Raw genomic sequence first — 21,231 nt, forward strand, 5'->3', positions numbered from 1 at the left:
GGCTCCATCGTCATAAGCTCCGCTAAGCTAACCCTGCGCATCATTACTAGCCCCGCGCCACTCGCGACCCTTGGAGACATCGAAGAGCGCATCATCTCCAAACCCTCCCCAACACCGTTCTTTTCTCATTTCCTTCGTTTCCACCGCAAAAAGCTTGTCGCACCGCTGTCGCTATGTCGAAGGGCAAAAAGGGCAAGAGCAAGGCCAAAGGCGGCTCGGCCAAGGGCACACCGCAGCGCGCGCAGTCCAAACGCCACTCATACCAATCATGGCCAGTACATGAGGAGAGTACGTTTGCGCTCTTTCCCCAATCGCCACGTTGAGATTGGGCTGTATTGACCGTCACAGCCGCGATCGCCTCCAAGTTCTCCCTCAAAGACGAGGCCAAATGGATGTCAAGTCACCGCACCGCTGCGTTTGAAGCTGGCAAGAAATTGCGACACATGCCCATCGAGTTCATAAGCGCCGGCCACCTCGAAGGCACGCTGAAGAAACTCACGCCCGACGCAGAGACGGCCCACGTCTCATCTGAATCCAGCGCTGAGTCCGTTACACCATCCTCGCCCTCGTCCACGCCCGACAACACGTCAGCAATGGCACACATGGCCATTCGCAGTCCCTCGCCCGCGCCTTCTGAGGCTTCATCTTCGAGTGCCGACGAAGTGCTATTCAGAGGCCGTGGAAATCAGCCACCAGCTGCGCCTGCCGCCACCTCGTCCTCTCAACAGGCACCCAAAGCCACCTCTACTGCGAAGCCGCCACCCACATCATCCGCACACGCGATCGCGCGACCATCACAGCCGACTCCTTCAACAGAGACCCCATCTGTTCAGACACCCGAGCTCACCGCTGCCTCTACTACCGACAATACATCCGTGGCAACGACAGCCAAGCTTCCAGTATCGGTTGAGCTCAGCATTCGAGGCAACGCTACATCTCAGCTGGAGGTAGAGGTGGACTCGGATGCCGATGACGTTGATCAAACCCAATTTTCAAAGCGAAGAGGAGGCAGACCCGCATGGGAAGGCACAACTACAGAGTGGCAACACCGGAGCAAACCAAATGTCGGATGGTTGCCTGGCAATGCCCGCCCTGACATGGACGCCTATCTGCGCGGCGAGGTGAACCCTCGCGACGCCGCGATAGATGACTACATGCAGAACATGGAGGAGTTTGGTCTTACCGAAGATATGATGGCTTCGTCTGGCTTCGCACGTCGTGAGATGGATCTGGATGCGGGCAGTCATAATGATTGGGAGTCAGCATCTGGAAGCGAAGACGGTGGCAATGAAGATGCAGGCGATGGCACTGAGGAGTGGGACTCAGATATGCTGCAGGATTTCGACGACATGGACACGGCATCAGACGTCGCGGACAAAGTCGTTCGGATTCTATCAAAACGCATGCGCAAGAGTGGCCTCCAGTATCTCTGCGTATACGAAGACTCGATAATAGACGAAGCTCGCTGGATCTCACCTACACACCTCAAATCTGGCGACGAGAAGCTGCTGATCAGAGCTTTTGAGGCAGAAGCTCACGAGCGTGAGCAGCAAATGCTCTCCAGCAGCGACTCCGAGGACGACTCCGAGGATGAGGACGATGAAGATGAAGAAGATGAAGACTGGGATGATGAGACCATCGCAAAGGTCTTGCAGAAGCAAGAAGAGCTTGGTCTAGGTGGCGACGAAGTGATGCTCTATGGTGGCGATGAATATTTTGGTGGATCGGGCCCATCTAAGAACTACTCATATGGCGGTAACGGCAGGTCCAACAAAAAGGGAAAGGGACGTGGCCGGGGCAAAAGAGAGCCTACTTTCCCCTCCGCTTCTGCTATGGCTGCGGCCCTCGATATGGATCCATATGGCGGCTTTGACATCATGGACACTGAGCGCCCATCGCTTAAACCCAAAAAGAAGGGTCGACGTGGTCAGCCACCGCCAGAGTTGGATGATTCAGATCTTAACGAGCAGTTGCAAAGCGCGTGGGCGAATGACAGAGCCAAGAAGCGTCTGAAGAAGGCCGAGCGCGAAGAGTTGCGTCAACAAGGCTTGTTAGGTCGCAAGGGCAAGGGCCCCAACCTCAAGGTCAAGTACCAGGGTGGCATCGATATGGAAGACATTGTCGAAGAGCTTCGTGAGTTCTTGCTAGGCGACATGCAGACATTGTCTCTTCCACCCATGGAGGCTTATCGCCGCGCCACCGTCCACCAGGCTGCTTCATTCTTCAATCTGAACTCCCGTTCTCGGGGAAGTGGTATGGACAGGTTCACCATTCTGTCGAAGACCAACCGTACCCGCACCTATACGGACGACGAATTCGATATCGCGATTGCGAAGAAGGGTTTCCAGAAACGCCTTAAAGGTCCTCTTTACTCTGAGGGTGGTGGCGGCGGCCGTCCTGGCAAGTTTTCCACCGTCAAGCACAAGCAAGGTGGTGCGCGCACACGTCCTCAACTGGGCTACAAAGATGGCGAGACTGTTGGTGCGAATGCCCCAGAGCTCGGTCCTGAGAGCAAGGGCCATGCCTTGATGATGAAAATGGGATGGTCCAACGGTGAAGCTCTGGGTGCTGGCGACAACAAGGGCATCCTAAAGCCTATTCCCCACACTGTCAAGACCAATAAGGCTGGTTTGCAGTGATCGCGCTGTTTGTATCACGACATCCCTCAATGACGTTGCCTTTCCCGGGCGTTTACAAGGTGGTGTTACGACATTCCAGCTCAACCACACTCACATGCGCAGCACTGGTTGCGTTTGATATGGCATGTAGTACCTTGTGTATATTCTTGTGTATATTAGTACTGGCGGAGTCTGTGGCGTACGATGGGTTACCGATCATAGTACGTTTACAAAGGGCGATGGCATTGCATTGCGTGGCGGACACCGGCGGCGTTGTTTAGATCTTCCATCGTCGCCTGCAGATCCACCGCGGCGGCTCGTCATGCAGCTGTCATTTGGAGCTCGCGATACTTTTTTCTTCAATGCCGCTCAAGTATGTCTCTTGGACTCATGATCCTGTCGCGACATCGCTTGGGTAGGCATCAAAACCACATCAAAATCGTACAAAAAAAATCAATAAAATACTAGAACTTATGAGCTGAGCCACGTAATGTGATGAACTCAGTGACTGTTACGTAGGTTGCTTTGGTGATGTATATGGCCGATGTAAGTACTGACAAAAACCTCGGGTTCTTGGTGTTCAATTTCTTCACGATAAAGCATGTCACCAAACCGATCGAAATATCATAACACTGCACAACGCGTACTTTTTGCCTTTCCATAACGCGTCACAGTCTCTTTTCGACATCATGCCTCGTTGGGACGTGAGAAATCGCAGAAAAAACGCGCGCACATATGTTTATACACGTGGTATGCATACGAGGTAACCATCTAGCCAGCTCGATGAACTTGACTATCTTGCAATGGAACCCCATCGATACAATGAAGCTGAAAGGTGGAATAAGCCATTGTCCAATTCTTTCTATGCAGCAAGGTAGAGGCCGATTGTCAACTCGTTTCTTATTAACTCAAGCTAAAACACCATTCTGGAGTCTACATCCAGACCTGACTGTCCAAACAACAAGGGTTTAATGCACCTCGGAGACTACATAAACACCCTCGCACATGGGTCATATTCCACCTGCCACCTAGTCTCCTACATTATCCTGAAACTGGTCGCGATAGCTTGCTCAAACTGTTGCGTGGGAATAAAGTAGGCGCATTTGGATAATCGTTCGATGAGTCAAAGTTCCCACTGAAGGGCGTCAACCGACAGAAAGCCTCTAACAAGGCAAGCAGTCTGAGAGATCTATTCGTAAGATAATCGTGACAGAAAAGACACAGACACCATATGTGTAAGTCCCCAAATGTTATGTACGGAACGCCGAACTAGCCATGCTCCCCTTCTTAACCAACAAAACGCGTGCCGAAGTTGTAAATGATGCCAAATGAGGGTGTCATGTTCCCCAAAGTGTCAAGATGTAGTGGATATCGTAGTGAAGGTCCTATTGTACTGGTTCGTCCGGGTTCTGCAATCTCTTCCCAAGGTAAGTATGCGAAACGAGCGGATTCGATCAAAACGCGGCGTATTCCTCGTTTGGTGGCAGTTGATAGTTCTCTGCGTGCAGGCCCTTGAGCGCTTCCTCGCCGTCCTTGGTGAGGTCTGGCCTACCGACAGGTGTGACTGCGCCGGTGAAAAATCGTGGCTTCCACTCTTTCCCCGCCGCCTTTCGCTCTGCAGCCTTCTGCCGTTGCTTCTCTTCTATTTCTGTCTTGAGGTTCGTCGCCAGTCCATATTGCTTGCCTACTATGGCATTCGTGACGCCGTCCCAGAACTTGAGGGACTCGTTGGGAAGCTGCTGCTCGAGCGGTGGGACGATCTTGGCTACGGGGTCAAGCGGATTGAGGTCGATGATGAGGTTCTTCTCCTGCTTCATGTTAGGCTGTGATCCAGACCGCCGCTCAGTGTACTTACAGCGACCTTAGCAAATGGCTTGCTGCCAAGGGTATAGTAGACCTTGTCCTGCCAGTTGCCCTCTATCCGCGCGAGGACGTCCTTCTCCGCGACATCCTTGATCTTGGTAATCGAATCGTTGTTGGGGTCGTATTTGAAGATGACACCCAAGACCTTGTTTTGTGATCGGCCGAGCCAGCCTTCCTCCTGGTATTCTAGGATGACCTTCAGTCCGGTCTTTGGGCAGGTAACGAAGCAGCTGTCCGCGACAGAGACATTGAGGGAGCCTGTAGAAAAGGTCAGCACCGTTACGGTACTTATATGCTCTCATAGCCTACCTCGCAGAATACCCCCAAGGTAGGCGGCTGGGTGAGTGAGTTGGTACTCCTCATTGCCTCGGTTCTTCAGGGTGATGAAGATACCCAGGTTGTGCGCTCCAGCCACCACTCGTACACTTGTACCTGTGAACTTGGCGCTCAGTTGATCATAACCGCGCGCACTGATGCCCTTCTCGGGACAGTCGACATAGAAGGCGGAGACGGGAGGGTGGTGGGAGGTTTGCTCGGTGAGGTAGGAGACGGTCACGGTCTTGCCATCGCCTTTGACGCTGTTGGAGGCGCTCGAGGGAGCCGAGTTGGGAGTCTTGAGGGTGGGGTGGGTATCTTCGATCTTCCAGTTGCACTGCGAGAGTCAGTAACCAGCTCGTGTAATTTCCGACGGAAGCGTACCCTGAAGAACTCGCCCAAAGTAGAGTTGTAGGGCTTGCAAGGCTTGCCCTTGACGTATTTCTGTTCCAGCATTAGCTATGCCTTCCTCGCCGGGGCGTGCCTCATACCAGGTCCTTGGTGAACCAGAAGCGCAAGCACCCGAGCATGCGCCCCAGATCATCTTCCGAATCTCCGATACTGTGGAGGTCAGTTCCCACTTCTGCAGTGTGCATCTGGCTTATACTAACCTGATGAATGTGTCGGGCCTGTCCAAGTAGTGCCAGTACTCTGCTCTCTGTCAGACGATAGTCCGGCTACAGCGATTTGCGAAGCTAGCCATCGCAGTTCTATATTCATATAACGTACCCAAATTTGGTCTTGGTTCGAGGAGTTGTGCGGGGAGGGAGAAGCGGACAGCAGCGAGGTCGGAGACGCCAATAAACCTGGAGAAGGACGGAGTTAGCTTTCGCGCGTCTGCTGTGACCGGATAGTGCTACGTTACCTCCTCAAAATGCCCAGGAAGGTCTTGAACTTGGAGCTGTCATCCGGAGCCTTCTCGACGGCAGCGCTTGACGGTGTGGCAGCCCGCGAATTGTCCCGCGAGTTGAGGGCGGACGTGGTTGCAGAGCCCGGTTGGGCCTTCTCTGGCGCAAGGTCCGCCATGGTTGCTGGGATATAGGTTTTACTCAAGAGAGTAATAGCAAGTGGAGATAGAGGCGCGAAGCTATATCTAGGTAACGATCGATGATGTCGTCAGGTGTTGAGGCGGTGCGCTTTTCGGGTTCCCTTGGCACGCGCCGGAGCTCTGACGTAGCGCAGCCGATAGCCTCTAACCTGGTCGCAGCGGGGTAGTGGAGAGAGAAGGGGGAGCAGTAGCAGATGGAAAACAGCATGCACATGCAAGTTGGATGGTTATCTTCAAGTTGCAGGGGCTGCTGTTCTTCTGCTTAGCGTGCCGTTATCGTACCTCTAATCCCATCATGCGTCTGCTGCAAGGTCGAAACGCGCAATAGGGACATGCATAACAGATCGTGCATCGCTTGATTGGGTGCAGTCTCGCCACCCGACTCTCCCCCCTACCAGGTTTCACAACTGCAAATAGCCCACTTCACACACGTGGAACCGCATGAGATGTGTAAGAGAACTCATGATCTATTTTGCTGAGACGCAGATTCATCAACTCAAGCGTGATGGTGCAGCCTGACGTTCTCGCTTCCAATAATTGCACACAACGACGCCAAAGCTCCAGTCGTGCAGGCTAATGCGTGATCGATTTGATCGACAGTGCAAATGACCGTCGGCCACCCCTAAACGCCGTCCATCGTACCCTGCGCTATCGTAAAGTCATCAATCATCCCATTCCCGCCATACGCCAATCTCGCAGGCCTTGGGCGTGTCGGTGTAGATTTCCACATCGTACCATTCCTCTACCGGTCCCCCAGAGCCTGACAGCCTATCAAGAACGAGCCATAGTTCGCCTTGCATCCCGAGCTTCGGATCGATGTTGACGCTCTCGGACCGAACCGTAGCAGTGTCAGAGTACTCTCCTTGCTCACTTGCGATGATGAACTTGCGCTCCGGGCCTCGACCCATCTCGACACTCAATCGGAACGGACTGCGCGCTAGCTTGCCCAAATCGACGGCGCGAGGGCTCGTTGCTTTCGAGAATCTGGCGATGATGGTATACGAAGCTAAGCGCCTAGGCCACAATGGGGCAGCAACCTTATGTATGCTGGCACCAAAGCACGCCGGAGCGAGCTTCATCGAGAGCAATCCCGCCCCGTCGCGCGGCACTTGCTTCAACACCACCTCGCTTGTGCTGTCAACTCGGAGTTGGTAGTCACCAGTCAGACCAGCTTCAAACAAGGAGCAAATGATTGTGTAGGAGCCTGGTTGAAGGTCTTTGATCTCTGCGAGGACACATCCACTGCGATGGTCACCCGAGTCTGCTAGCACATCGCGACTCTGCAAGCGATATAACCTCTTTCCGTATCCTAGAGCAAGTTTGACGTGTAGGGGATGTTCATGGTTCGTGCTGGTGAGTAAGATGGCCAGCGAGCTACGCTCACGGACAGTGAGCGAATACTGAGGATTGTCGAAATATTTCGATGAGTCTGTACCACCACCGGCCGTCTGCCTTGTCCATGCACCTTCCTCAGTCTTCTGCGACGGGTACCGCTGCGCCGCCTGTTCCAGTGTAATCGAAAAGTTCGCAAACGCAGACAAGGAGAAAGTGTACAGTGATGGAGGTAAGTCGTCTTGATCAATCACCACTGTGTATGTCGAGTTGGCATCCGCGTCACTGCGAAGGAGACACTGCGGTGTAGTAACGTAGTCGCTCGATTCCAGGTATGTGTCCTTCATGTATAGGCGTTCTCCCTGGCCGTTGCAAATGTATATGCTCATGTATCCCTTCGGTGCATCCCCGTGGGTGTTGACCTGAGTGTCGGGACGAATGCTTCCGTCGTTGAACGCATCTGACTCCTCTTTGGTGACTGCTGGTACGTCTCGGAAATGGCGACTAAGGAGGAACCATACAGGTCCGGCACCTTTGGACGTAAAGGCGAATTGTGGATGTTTGACAATGCAACCGCCTGGCGACGATGATTCTATGTTCCACTCAAAATGAATGTCTTGTCGATAGCGGAAAAGACCAGGGTTCCAATTGAGATACAGGCTCTCGAAGTGTTGTATGACCTGCTCTAATCCAATCCAGAATGTCGTTGGATGCGGCCGATCCTGAGTGGGGACGCTATCCCTGTGATAACTCTCAAGGCTGTAGTTAGAACTACGACTGGAGGTAGAAGCAGGCGGATCCATGGTCGTCACAGCCGAAGGGCGAGGGCCGCGCCAGCCTTTGCCTTCGACCCATGGATTCTTGACGAGCAACAGTCGATCATGCTCTGTCTCCCTCATATCCAGCACGACGTAACTGTGTTGGCCCTCGAGACCAAGTTCACGCTCCTGCCTGGTCGACATCTTGCCAGTGCCTGCTGTGACCAGAACATCGCCGTACAGGAAGGCGTTGTGTATGCGCTTCCATATCTGATCTGGAACCGTATCGGCCCTATAAGAGTTAGTATGGTCAGCTATGGGATTAGAGAAGAAACAACTTACTCTTGCAAGAAGACCTGTTCTGGTATCCAGCCCGTCAAGGTCCAGAGATCACTGCACGAGTTGCTTCCAGGGAAATCGTAACCGCCGCGAACTTTCAGGTATGCTTTCTCAAGTAGTGCTGGCCATAAGAGGGCTGGATTACGGCGGTCGAAAACATGAAGCAGACGATGTGTCTTTGAGACAGGTAGTCGATCGTCGATAACCACCTTTCTCCAACAGCCGTTGAAGTTGAGTCGTACGATGTACTTGCCATTAGACGAGTTCAACGGCTTTCCAAGGTGCTTGTCATATGGATATATCTTGTTCGTGAGCATCTGCCACGGTTAGTACCGATACTGCAGAATTTCCGAGGATGGCAAACCTGATCGTGACCGCGTTCTGAGCGAGCAATACCAGCGCATAAGCTTGTGACCACCGAGCAATCTGAAGCTGCATCCTGTACAAGATCGAGAGGCCTCGTGCTAGACATCAAGGGCCCGATACCAGCCCTACCGTTAGGGAACTGCGAGGGTGGCGGCACAGCTTCTTTGGCACGCAGCCACCCGAGAAAGAACTGCTGTTGGTATGAAGACAGACTCAGGTCTCGTGTATCCCTATCGCTATCAGTATGTCTGAACAGCCCCAGTATGACCATTGGGTAACGTACGTGTAGGCAGCCTCGCCTTCCGACACGAATTCATCCGCAGATGGAGTCTTGTCCCAAGGTGGAAACTTGAAGCCATTGACTGTCGAAGCCTTCAACAAAATGATGCTTTCTTTTGTGGGTAGTTTCCTGCTCGAAATCGGCTCTCGTAGCCTGTGTATCTGAGAATGAGGTGCGGTTGAGGGCGTTAGAGCTGCTGTTTGCGACTCGGGTACTCCAGGCTGGGACTCTGCGCTAGAGGGCTGTGGCACTGCAGATGAATTCAACACGGATTCGTGTCCGTTCTTCGGATGGTTGTCACGGTGAATGTTGGCGTTTGAGCTATCTTCGTATGACGCATCAGTGACTGCACTTGGTACATCGATTGGAAAGGCGTCATCCGAAAGATCAATAAGCGGCATTAGATCTCGGCGCGCATCTTGCTGGAAAGAAGGAACGGCTGAAGAGAGATCTGACTGATGAACGAATGCTGAGAATGAAGAAGCTGATGATTTACCTGAAGCAGCTGGACCGTCGATAGGTCCTGTTGTCGAAGAAAGAGCCCAACGGGACGTGTTTGAACGCGTGGTCGAGTCTCCAAAGGTTGTACCTGGAGTTGCAGTCCCGGCGACCTCTTTGGCCCATTGACCTACTCGCTCATCTCTGGAGCTGGAGGACTGGGGTTTGACTAGAGGTGTCCATGTTTCATCGGCCTTGATGCGATCGGCACGAGTCAACATGTCGCTGCATTGCGCCTTGAGCTCCTTCCTTTCGTCTGGGTTTGACGATAGTTGGATCGCTTCCATGAGGTTCTCGGCCACGCTAATTGCGAGACTGAATGCTTCATCCTTGGTAGCGGCTTTGTCAACCCGCGAGCGATAGTCCTGGCAGCTTGATTAGTTGGAGCTACAACGCGGGACTTGATGTCGCAGCGAGAAGTTAGTTGTCTGTATCACATACGCTTGCAGCCGCCTTGTAAGCCTCAATCTCAGTAGCCCGGTCAGCCATCGTAAGTAGCTTGAGACAGGACACGGTAAGAGAAATTTGACCAATACTAGCAGCGACGACGGAGCTACTTGCGTTGTGCCATAGCGATGCGACTGACTATGGGTGAGTGGAGTCAAGGCGCACTAAGAAGCTGTGATGGTGCTTTGGTGTTGTGATGTTGTGATCTTGGGCTGAGTCTTAGCGCGACGCACGTTCCTGCCAAACGGCCGTCGCGACTGCCAGTTGCAGCAGGAACAGCCAGTTCCAGCGCATAAGTGACGAATCTAGACGTCTCCTTCCACGTGAGAGGCATATCCAGCCAGGCACGGCTTGCTCACTTTCACCGAAGTGATCGACAGCGGCTGCGGTGAAGGAAGGTCCAAGGGAGCAGGGTGTGTCGTCATCCGAACCTGAACCTCGGCCTCTAGGACCTCGGGAGAGGTCAGCCATGCATGCGACAGCGCTATCGCGTTGCGGGCACCATGAACGTCCCCTGCCCGCTTTTTCTAACTTCCGATGCTGCTATCTCCAGTCTTCAGATTATTACTGTCATGATGAGATAGTCCGAATTAGTCGCTGATTCCACACCATATCCTCCGCCCGTCACACACTCCGCAGTCGCAACACTTCGCCAAGCCTTAGCAACTGTGCTCGACTACCACTATGGCCGGCCAGTCAAAGGTAGAAACTCTTCCACCATGGGGTAATGCTGTCGCAGGCGCCGCTGGCGCCGTCATCGCAAACACCCTTGTCTACCCCCTAGATTTGTACGTCGCAAATTCCCCGAGCCTTTTTGGGCAGAACGCAAAGATACTAACACAACCTCAGGATCAAGACGCGACTACAGGTCCAGGTTAAGCGCTCGCCTACGTCCAACGACCCCAATCCCGCCGACCACGAACACTACGATGGCGCCATCGACGCGTTGCAGAAGGTCTTTGCGCAGGAGGGTCTTTCTGGACTATACGCCGGCATAGGAGGCTCTCTGCTCGGCGTGGCATCGACCAACTTCGCTTATTTCTACTGGTATACCGTTGTACGCAGCCTCTACATGGCGAACCGCACGCTTCAAACGTCACCGAGCACGCCGGTCGAACTCTCCCTTGGAGCGCTCGCGGGAGCGCTCGCCCAGCTTTTCACAATCCCGGTCGCAGTCGTAACGACGAGGCAACAGACCATGAGCAAGGCGGAGCGCAAGGGCATGGTCGCTACGGCTATGGACGTGGTCAATGGTGATGACGGCTGGACAGGGCTTTGGCGAGGACTCAGGGCGAGTCTGGTGCTCGTCATCAACCCATCAATCACATACGGAGCGTACCAGCGATTACGGGAAGTCATGTACCCAGGAAAGAAGACGCTGAAGCCCCTCGAGGCGTTCCGTAAGCCATGGCCATTACCATAACTCAAGGAAAGCTACTAACATCTGTCAGTCATCGGAGCCATGTCCAAGACGCTTGCCACAATCGCAACCCAGCCGCTCATCGTCGCGAAAGTCGGTCTTCAATCGAAACCTCCACCAGCCCGGAACGGAAAGCCTTTCAAGTCCTTCACCGAAGTCATGCAATATATCATACAACACGAAGGCCCGGCGGCGCTATTCAAAGGCATCGGACCCCAGATCCTCAAGGGCCTGCTCGTCCAGGGTTTCCTCATGATGACCAAAGAGCGCATCGAGCTTTCCTTCATCTTGCTATTCCGATACTTCCGCCAAGTACGCGCCGAGAAGCTCCAGAAGCTGGCGAATATTGCGGCAGAAAAGGCCGGTAAGGCAGCACCGATACTGGCCAAGTAGGCCTTGGCTTGCTGGCATATCCTTACCTTCATCTCAAGTGTATATATTCGACTTTATACTTGGTTACGGAGGCGGATTGGCCGAGCGTTGTGTTGATTTCAATCTGGCGTTTGGCATTGATTGTTACCGCGGTTATACACATAGTCTGTCTTGTAAGCATTCTTGAATTTCTACCATTGTGTACACTGTGCTGGTGATGTGTCATGACCATCGTTGCGGCCACGCTAGCGGTGGCGCCGTGCGGAGGCTGTGAAGAGATCCGAGCAACAATGTCCATTCACGCAAAGAAAACCTTAACTAGAACGCCACACTAATTCTCCGCTAATGTGCCACTATATCACACCGGTTTTCGTTTTAGCGCTTCTTACTTCTCAGGTCCATCAACAATTAGGAACACTGCCCAGGTGATCACGCACATTTGACTCAAAACTCATTGATATCGCTACAGCTCCAATACTTTACTCCTACCAGCTACTGCAAACCCACAGCATCCATAACTACAGATGTGCTATCTCCGACCTACAAAGTACGCATGCGGCCATGTTTCTCCCATCCACAAACCAGGCCGCCAACGCCCAAGTGCCAAAGAGGATGCTAATCAATCAGACCCATACGCTGAGGTAAGATCCGAGACATACGAAATGGATATAAGACATATACTGACTTCGAAATAGTGGCCAACACATGAGGACACTACGTTGAACGGGTGCCAGGATTCTAATCGTAGAGGTGCGCGATGCCCGGACCTTTTGGAGAACTTGGAGGTGGTATATCAAGAGGAGGAGGGCGGCGAGTGTGATGAGTGTAAGGCGAAGAAAAGGTGCACAGTCTTGTAGGGGAAGATGGAGTAAGTCGATTGAGGGTACGTGAAAAAGTTATCGATCACGTTGATAGAAAGGTAAGTAGCGATGCTCATGGCGGTGTCATATAATCTACAAAGATCTCTGTGCGGGTTGGCAAGTATCTTTCAGTCGGTTGCCGAGTGATGACATATCCATGTATGCCGATGTACGCGATGGTACGTGAGTTATCCATGCCATCTAGAGCCTCCTTCCCACAGGCCCAGCCCGAGAGCCTCCTGCTTGATAGCATAGTACCTGTCTCGCTCCTTAAGCTGATCTATGTTAAATGTATTTCGACTTTACAGAATGGTTCCACTTACCCTGTGCTCCGTGGCCTCACGACTCTGATCCCCATAACTAGGATTATCCCAGCTTTCGTCGTACTCGGTTTGTCGGCGAAAGGTGAAGAGCCTAGGGAAGCCCTCGTCATCGTGCTCCTGTCTTTCCAGCATGTAGGTATCATTCCACGCCCGGCGGTCCATTTGTGGAGAGTAAACCGACTCGAGAGCTCCATCGTTTCCACGTACGGGGTACCACGGCGTGGTCTCGCCAACGCGCACCAGGGACAGCGTTTCGAGTACATGGCAGTGTTCGAAGAAACTCCTAGCTACGAAACTTTGCTCTTCGTCGAGCTCATGTTCCCAATACATATCCCCAACGGCGCTGCCATCTCCTGAATCGTCATCGGAGAACTGCTCTTCCTCATCTTCATCGGTGATCTCTTGCCTGGCAGTAATGGAGAGATCGGTGAGCCTCTGAAACAAGCCGAAAGCGGTTGCGAAACTCTAAGTGTGAATTAACATGAAAAAACGTTACAACGAGTGGCACTATGCGCTCGTACACTGATCTGTTCATGGCCGATTGCGCCTCTCAAGACCAAGCTCTGGAGATCTGGTAAATACTGGTGCAAGCGTTGTATGTCTTCCAGTTGCCACGCGTCACAGCAAATTTCGACAAGTTTCAATCTCTTGAGAGTTGCTACTGTCTCCATCAGATCATCGTGACCAAGGTTGTACTCAAGAGCCAGTGTTTCGGTGTTAGGACAGGCCTCCACCAGGAATGACCAGTCGCCATGTGACAGAATGCGTAGACGTAGGACCGTGGGAAGAGTAACTTCATGGCGCTGGAAGGTCGCTCGTAGGCCGGATATATCGACGTCCTTACGATGTGTAATGGACAGCTCAACGAGAGACACCATCTTCGGAAGAGCCTTGGCAAGTCGAGTCCTGCAGAATGTTGTCTTGCCTCTCGACGTGGTGACTATATCACAAGCCCTTTGGATTTATGAGATTAGCATAGAAACGACCCGAATGCCCAAACTATCCATAATACAGACCCATACATACTTGATGGCTGGTAGAACCTCAGGAAGGGATGGAATAAGCGGATTGCCTTCCAAATCTCTCAAGCGTCGATTGAGGGCGCCCATGGAAGAGGCGCAACGGAAAACATGCGCGAAAAGCTTGGGAATAGAGATTGCTCGCATTCTCTTGCTCACTAGTGACAGGCAGAAAAGTGAAGTGCCTTTAGCACGAAAGCCAAAGCCCGTCTTCGGTTCCTTGCGCCCGATATTCCAGTTCCAGTGGCAGACCTGCATTGTGGATTCCTCGTGGATGTAGTCTATAACGATGGCAAGAACATCGTTATTCAGACCATCCAGGGTAAGTTGCTGAAACGGGACTGGCTGGGGACAATGCAGTCCTTGCACAGGTGCTGATGTCGGTTGTGGTGGAGTTGGCGGACGAGAGGGCAACCATTGTAGAGCGTAGGGATCTGAAGATCGCAGTGCTGGTGTCAGAACGGGGACCTGCTGGGAACCTCGAGTCGGGACTTCTGTGAAATCCTCCAGCACTTGTTGAGGCTTATGCGGATCAGGCGAAGCTGCTGTAGGCTGAGGGGATGAGTTTGTCATGGTTAGTGCGAGTGATCAATTTCCACCGAGTGGATTCGTATGCCTCAGATGACCTCGAAGGACCTGCTGCCGTGAACGGCTGCGTTTCGGTACGAGATGAGCTGGGAAGAAGAGTGCTAAGAGAAGATGAGAAGAAGCTGGTAGACGCGTCTGATTGCTCGCGTGGCTAGCGCGTCACTCTAGTCCGCATTCGGCGAAAGACCCTTCCAAATTCTCTCGGGTCGCCCTTTCGTCATTCTGTGATGGGAATGCCTGGGTGTACAAATTTCGGTGTACAAGATGATACAATCTTCCCAAGAGCGAGATAGGTCTGCGCTCACGCGACTTTGGTTCCAGCCTGACCGCACAAAATGTGTGTGTGCGCGGGCGCCGACATGGTCTCGAGGAGCAGTAATAAAGCAGGATGCTTTTGCATGTATGCTTACGAGATATGGGCTATAGCTTGCCACTCTCAAGCTTCAGCTGGAATCTGAGCGGGCTTGTACGCAATACACGGTACAATAGTGGAAATGGATTTGATTGACGTCATCGATACAAGGGCATGTCATGCTAAGGTCAGTAACTAAACAGACTCTTTGAACGTACCCATTTCAACAGCACGCTCCCATCCCGATAGCAATCCGTATCTAGCACAATCATGTCCGAGTCATCAAATCAATTACCATGGCATTCCATACCGTCATCCACCGCAACATGCAAAGTTCACCTCATTCAGGCCGGCGGCATCCACATCCCTACAGACATGGTCTTGCTTCCCGGTCCGGACAAGCCGCAAGACCCGAACGACTCTAAAGACGAGAACGGAAAACGCAAGTCGTTCTATGCTCCAGACTACGTGTTCCTCATCGAGCACACAGCCACCGGGAATAAGTACATTTTCGACCTAGGCATGCGAAAAGATCTGGAGAACCTTCCGCCACTTCTCGTCGAAGGCGCTCTACCAAACTTCAAGTGCGAACCGAAGTCTCCCGCAGAGATACTGCAAGAGCACGGATCACCTGATCAACAGCCCGAGAAAGTCAAGGCCGTTATCTTCTCGCACATGCACTTTGATCATGTTGGCGATGGAGCCAAAGCTGGATTTGAAGAGGCGGAGTTGTGGGTTGGGCCGACCTGCTGTACCTACGCGAGACCGGGTTATCCGGTTGATGAGAAGGCTCCTACGCTTAGCGAGACTTTGCCGGTTGATGGTAGCAGAAAGATTGTAGAGAGCTATGTGCCAGATGATATCTTGAGAGAAGCAGGAGATAAGAGGGCAGGTCAGGTCATGGAAGGCATGGTCAAGGGAAAGTATGCCGCTGTTGATCTAAAGAAGCCCGAATGGATGGGTCTCGGTGCATTTGATCGCGCCTACGACGTCTTCGGTGACGGCTCAGCATACATCGTGGATGCGCCAGGACACTCTCCGGGCCATCAAATGATGCTAGTGCGAACGACATCGGGCTCGACCGAGAACGAGAACACGTTTGTACTGCTGGCTGGTGACTGCTACCACCATCTCGACGTTCTCAAAGAGCCCAAACGCACTGCGAGACCACCATATGCGAAGTCAGGCATGCACGCCGACCCAGAACAGGCAGTGAATACAATGCTGCGCACAAGAAGTTTCGCGCGAAAAGACAACGTGTGGGTCATTGGAGCCCATGACACCAGTGTTGGCGAGGGTATCAAGCCCGGAGTGAGGGAGATAGAAGGGTTGGTAGAGATCAACGATTGGTCAGCGAAGGGATGGAAAAAAGGAATGTAGAACACACCGAAGTATCACGATGACCAATTCATCGTAAGCAAACTATAGGGTTCACCCTCCATCGATCGTCGTATTTGCAATCATTCACATGCTCCGACACCAAGCTCTTGGCTCCCGAGACACCAAAAGCTTGACCACCGTCTCCTCTCCCGAATTTGCGTCACACTGTCCGCGGCCCACCCATGGCCACCGCGTCCTGACAAGGACCACCCAACCCCATCGCTCGGTAACAAGCGTAGATCCCGCGGAGTCCGAGCATTGCCGTTACCCGTGGCGAGGAGCGGTTCATCTCGCGATGCGGCACGCAGGGTTTCGGAGTGTTTGAGTGGCTTGGACGCATGAACGACAGTGGCGTGATACTGGTACTTGGGATCAACGGCTGCCTGAAATCTGAGGGAACCAGGCTAATTAGGCTGATCTTGGAATTGGCAAGTATGGACAGGTGGATCGGCATGGGATGTTGTGGATGCTGACATTTGGTATTCGAATTGCATCATTAAGATTTCTATGGGATATCGTAGACGTTGAACATGTGTCTTTAGCCGCTTGCAGCTTTCAAGATTAACCAACAACAACCAAAAAGAGGAGCGAATTATATACAACCATGTAATAAGTGACAATTCGCTCAATATAGCAAATGGTATACTTCTCATCTTATTCTCCGCGTTCCTTATCGTAATCCCCCCGACTGCGTCTAAAAGTTCTCTTTGCCCCACACGTAACTGAAGCCTGGCTCAGAATACATGTTGCACTTGACGTGGAGCGTGGAACCAAGACCCTTGGGTCCACAGAAGAAGACACCGGCTTCGGCAGGTGAGTGAATCTTGCGAATGGACTTGAAGATCATGTCCCAGTTAGGGCGACCGAAGTTTGTGGGTGCGCGGAGACCGGTGATGGCGTCTTGCTCTGCGTTTGCGTCATTGATCATGATGTTTGTCGCGTCGTCTGCCTTGATCTTTGCTGTGAGGTACTGTGAAGAAGGTTAGTAGACCGTTAAGAGCCAGCAATGGACATAAAACTTACGGTGTGGATCTCGATGTGATCATCGATATCTTGCGCCTCGATAGCCAGCAGCAACGATCTGAACCATTCGAAAGATCCGAAGTCTCTGCAAATCCAGAAGAAGTAGACCTTCCTCAGTCTCGTACGGGATCCTTGAGGGTAGTTCATGCGGTACCAGATACTCTTGAGAATAGATGCAAAAGGAGTTACACCAATACCGGCACCGCAGAGAACGGCGACTTCGAACTTGAACACATCCTCAGAGGCCGAACCGAAAGGACCGTCAATGTAGACTCGGGGAAGAATTTGACGTAGGGCAATTTCCTCGCTGGACCCACCCTTCTCGCCCTTCTCGCCAGCTGGCTTCTTGTCTGTGTTGCAGCCAAGCGCCTGACCGAAGGCCTTGGTGAAGTTACCGACCATACGAATGTGGACAGAGATGTAGTCTTCCTCGGGTGCGCTGGTAAGCGTAAAGGGATGGTATTGCCAGATGGAAATCTCAGGGCAGCACAAGAAGATGTACTGTCCAGCGCGGGTCTTGGTGTGCTCCTTCTTGATCTGAACTTCGCAAACGTTGCTGGGATGCTGAATGACCTTGGAGATGTACGTCTTGTGTCGTCCTCGTACTTCACGGGCAATTCGCTCGGCCAGGTACGCAAATCCACCGTACATCCAGTACTCCCAGAAGACACCGATACCGTCGCAGAAGGGCGCAAAGTCGGGCTGAATCATGCAGAAGGCTCCGTGGATGGACCAGAAGATGAAGAAGACGATGAACAGATGGTGCATGTACCAGAAACGTTCGAAGTTGGCGCGACGAGCCTTCTCCGCAGCAGTGACAGCGATCGCCATGAGCGCAGTCAGCATAACGTAACCACTCCATCCAGGTCCAGTTGCAAGGTTGGCAAGGATGAAGCCCATGAATCCCAGGTTGTTTGAAGCCGAAAACTTGGCAAGGTTGTTCCAATGGGCGATAGTGTGGACCCACGAGAAGAAGACGATAGACCAGGCGACCAGCTTGTGGAAGGTGATGTTCTTGTCGAAAGGAATAACGTCGTTCAACGGCGTACGGCGAGCCATGGAGATTAAGTTCCTGCATACCGGGAAGAGGATGAAGGCAACGTCGACGTGCAATACGAGAGCGGCTGAACGAGCAATGGGGAAGGTCAGACCAAAGGTTTGTCTTGAACCAATGGAGTTGTCCTAGGACGTGTGAGCGGTATTCGTTGTGATCTGAGCTATCCATTCATACCTTTAGCCCATAGTTCATCATACCAAAGACGAAGACCATGACGTGCAATATCGCAAATGTAAAAACAAAACTAGATACGTTAGTCGAGGCTCTTCACATACGGTGTAGTGCAACGTACAATCTTCGGTAACCCTCATTGACCATCCACACATCGAATTTCTCTTTCCGGGTCAACTCTCGCGCTTTTTGGTCCGACATCTCTCCGGACATGAGCATGCGCGTCAGCGGCGGCCATCGTGACCGCTCGCGACCTGTGAGACTGGTGGTGTACGACATAGTTGACAGAAGAAGCGAACGTAGCAGCGGTTGAGAGCGTGTTGTGGATGCCGATGATCTTCAGACCTGCTGAATGTGGCCGAAGTGTAGCAATGAGTTCAAAGAGTGTCTAAGTAATCTGCATAGAGGTTAGATCAAAGTCACCAGCGACGACGCCATAGCACAGGAAGCCACAGGAAAGAATGTATGACTTACTAAAAGTGCCCGCACAAAAGAAGAGAATAGGTACAGGAAGAGGCGTTCAGTCACCCGGCTAAAGAGGCACCGGCATGAAATCGGTCGAGTCTTGGGGTGAGTAGGGGAAACAAAAGCCTATAAGCCAACGTTGCAAGGCGGCGAACAGAGAGAAAAGCGGCTACGACGGGGGCCAGGACAAGTCAGGTCCGCTCTGCCATTAGCAAAGTGGATCAAGGGTATCAGTTCGTCAGATGGCTTGGAAGATGAGCAATCCAGGGCCCAAAGAGCGAAACGGTAGCAGAAGTCGAACCATCTTCCATGGCTTTGCACTGCGAGCTGCGACACAGCAAGCTCCGCCGTCTACCAGCGCGTATCGCAACGGGATTATGGCCAATTAGGGACGCGAAATGGCGTGGCTAGGGCTAGACGCATGCCAAGATCGAGTCCTGAAACGTGAATGGCCATGCGCTTTAGTCTTCGGCATGCGAAATGGCAGAGCGAGGCGTTTGAGAGGTGTTTGGGACGTGGGAGGCTAAAACCTAGTGCGTTAGAATGGGGCGCCTCCCTGGGCACCTCGCCCCTGCCTAGGTAGTCGGTGGGTTGAGCCTCAACTGCCGATGGTGGCCTTGACTCCATCGCCATGCTCCGACTTTCGACCGCCTTGCCATGTGGACCTGGTTACAAGCTTCGATGGTACACGATACTCTCGCGGCATGGCTGAAAGTGACAGCTGTAAGGGGCGGTTGCGCTTGGTGTTCGCACGCCTTGGCTGAAGCTTGGGATGGGTTCCACTACCGATCACATCCAGTCTCATGATTGCCATTCATTTGACTGCTCCCATGCGACGTTCGCACTGCATACACGCACAGGTCTTCACATGTCGACGATCCAACGGCTGTGGCGTCATCGACCTCTGATCGGAAATCGTACTCGGTCGGTGGTATTCTGCATAGCTGCATGTTTGAACGGTGCGTAGCTGCTAAATCCGATCTATTCCCGTCCAAACATCTCCGGTCTTGGAACCAAAACACCGTGGCCGAGATCCACCTGACGCTTCCATATCAAACAAGAAGCTTTGCTGCTAAAACAATGACAGAATCCACTACAGCTTCAGGAAACCACCAGATGCGGATATCGCCTGACCCGAAACCCATTTCGCGTCGTCGCCACAAAGCCAGGCCACGATTCTCGCGATGTCGTCCACAGTCCCTACTCTGTTCTCCACGGCAGTCTGCTTCAACTGGGCCTCTACGATATCCTTTGGTACATCGTCCAGCATCTCTGATTCGGTGGGGCCAGGTGCAACCGCGTTGACGGTGTGTCCTGCAGCGCCTAGCTCTTGTGCCAGACTCCGAGTCACGCCTTCTATCGCTGCCTTGGATGCGGTGTAGAGGGTTAGGTTCGCGAAACCTAGGCGGGCGCCTATGGACGACATGTTTATGATGCGGCCTGGTGCTCGTAGATGTGGAACAACTGCTTTGGTCAGCAGAAGAGGCGCGCGAACGTTGACGTCGAATATGGCGGCGTAGTCTTCTGCTGTTGTCTCCGTGATGGATCTGTTCATCAAAACACCAGCGTTATTGATCAAGATGTCGATCTTGTCACCGAACGCTTCCCTGGTCGCTGACACAATCTTTTCAGGCGCATCGAGTTGTCTGAGGTCCGCCTGAACAACCCTCGATGTGCTACCATTGCCAAGTGATTCAATTTTCGATGCAACCTTTTCCGCTAGCTTTCCGCTCTTTGGCGATGTGTAGACGAGCGTGACCTATTTCACATATGAGTGTCTTGATTGACTTGGTTCGAAGTCGTTGGACTAACCTTTGCTCCTCTTCGCGCCAGCTCTAACGCCAAGCCAGCCCCAATTCCTCGCGAAGCGCCTGTGACGATGGCAACCTTACTTTGTAAAGGAAACGTTGTTGGGTTCGATGGAGCAGACATGATGGCAACTTCTCAAGACGTGTTTTGTAGAGGAAGTCAAGGGGGGATCTTTCCATCAGATCTTATAGCACTCCAGTGCGCCCACAGATCCAGTGACATAAGAGATTATGAGTGGATAAATTTGATGTGGCGAACTGCACTTGAAATTGCCACGTTATCGTGAACAGAGTGGATAAGGTCATACGTCATCGATTCGTTACTACCGATGAATCTCACGAGTGCCGATAAGCTTCGGAGGAGATTGTGCAGCCTGTAGCAAGCATTTGAGGTAACCTTGTAGAGCAGATGTTACATAGTTATCGCGGAAGCATAATGATCTTTGGCGTACGATGAAAGAGGTCATGTGAAGGGTATGAATTATGTATTGAATATGAAAGTACAGCAAGTCGTTAGCACCGAGACGAG

The 21,231-nt window shown here is 52.5% G+C and overlaps 8 protein-coding genes across 8 annotated transcripts; 3 read left to right on the forward strand and 5 right to left on the reverse strand.

The window, feature by feature from the left end:
- Positions 1 to 173: 173 nt before the first annotated feature.
- Positions 174 to 2,639, forward strand: J4E79_003322 (uncharacterized protein; the record flags this gene model as incomplete). The annotated part of the gene is made up of 2 exons (XM_049352217.1): positions 174 to 288; positions 349 to 2,639. 2 exons carry the CDS (start codon positions 174 to 176, stop codon positions 2,637 to 2,639), a joined length of 2,406 nt encoding a protein of 801 aa, XP_049213688.1.
- A 1,433-nt stretch (positions 2,640 to 4,072) lies between these two features.
- J4E79_003323 (uncharacterized protein) lies at positions 4,073 to 5,822 on the reverse strand (the record flags this gene model as incomplete). Its single annotated transcript, XM_049352218.1, has 8 exons — positions 4,073 to 4,426; positions 4,474 to 4,739; positions 4,791 to 5,133; positions 5,181 to 5,240; positions 5,288 to 5,357; positions 5,408 to 5,450; positions 5,526 to 5,602; positions 5,662 to 5,822. The coding sequence occupies 8 exons, from the start codon at positions 5,820 to 5,822 to the stop codon at positions 4,073 to 4,075; spliced, it is 1,374 nt and encodes a 457-aa protein (XP_049213689.1).
- A 684-nt stretch (positions 5,823 to 6,506) lies between these two features.
- J4E79_003324 (uncharacterized protein) lies at positions 6,507 to 9,906 on the reverse strand (the record flags this gene model as incomplete). The annotated part of the gene is made up of 5 exons (XM_049352219.1): positions 6,507 to 8,226; positions 8,277 to 8,590; positions 8,638 to 8,869; positions 8,923 to 9,782; positions 9,859 to 9,906. The coding sequence occupies 5 exons, from the start codon at positions 9,904 to 9,906 to the stop codon at positions 6,507 to 6,509; spliced, it is 3,174 nt and encodes a 1,057-aa protein (XP_049213690.1).
- Positions 9,907 to 10,548: 642 nt separating this feature from the next.
- Positions 10,549 to 11,677, forward strand: J4E79_003325 (uncharacterized protein; the record flags this gene model as incomplete). Its single annotated transcript, XM_049352220.1, has 3 exons — positions 10,549 to 10,652; positions 10,714 to 11,264; positions 11,316 to 11,677. 3 exons carry the CDS (start codon positions 10,549 to 10,551, stop codon positions 11,675 to 11,677), a joined length of 1,017 nt encoding a protein of 338 aa, XP_049213691.1.
- A 1,027-nt stretch (positions 11,678 to 12,704) lies between these two features.
- Positions 12,705 to 14,431, reverse strand: J4E79_003326 (uncharacterized protein; the record flags this gene model as incomplete). Its single annotated transcript, XM_049352221.1, has 4 exons — positions 12,705 to 12,791; positions 12,840 to 13,304; positions 13,361 to 13,745; positions 13,866 to 14,431. The coding sequence occupies 4 exons, from the start codon at positions 14,429 to 14,431 to the stop codon at positions 12,705 to 12,707; spliced, it is 1,503 nt and encodes a 500-aa protein (XP_049213692.1).
- A 637-nt stretch (positions 14,432 to 15,068) lies between these two features.
- Positions 15,069 to 16,178, forward strand: J4E79_003327 (uncharacterized protein; the record flags this gene model as incomplete). Its single annotated transcript, XM_049352222.1, has 1 exon — positions 15,069 to 16,178. The coding sequence occupies one exon, from the start codon at positions 15,069 to 15,071 to the stop codon at positions 16,176 to 16,178; it is 1,110 nt and encodes a 369-aa protein (XP_049213693.1).
- A 694-nt stretch (positions 16,179 to 16,872) lies between these two features.
- Positions 16,873 to 18,708, reverse strand: J4E79_003328 (uncharacterized protein; the record flags this gene model as incomplete). The annotated part of the gene is made up of 4 exons (XM_049352223.1): positions 16,873 to 17,148; positions 17,202 to 18,383; positions 18,433 to 18,502; positions 18,551 to 18,708. 4 exons carry the CDS (start codon positions 18,706 to 18,708, stop codon positions 16,873 to 16,875), a joined length of 1,686 nt encoding a protein of 561 aa, XP_049213694.1.
- A 1,279-nt stretch (positions 18,709 to 19,987) lies between these two features.
- Positions 19,988 to 20,826, reverse strand: J4E79_003329 (uncharacterized protein; the record flags this gene model as incomplete). Its single annotated transcript, XM_049352224.1, has 2 exons — positions 19,988 to 20,653; positions 20,707 to 20,826. 2 exons carry the CDS (start codon positions 20,824 to 20,826, stop codon positions 19,988 to 19,990), a joined length of 786 nt encoding a protein of 261 aa, XP_049213695.1.
- Between the last annotated feature and the right edge of the window lie 405 nt (positions 20,827 to 21,231).

Source organism: Alternaria viburni, assembly GCF_023758015.1.
Source record: "Alternaria viburni strain BMP 2772 chromosome Unknown scaffold_5, whole genome shotgun sequence".
In the NCBI taxonomy this organism is placed as follows: domain Eukaryota; kingdom Fungi; phylum Ascomycota; class Dothideomycetes; order Pleosporales; family Pleosporaceae; genus Alternaria; species Alternaria viburni.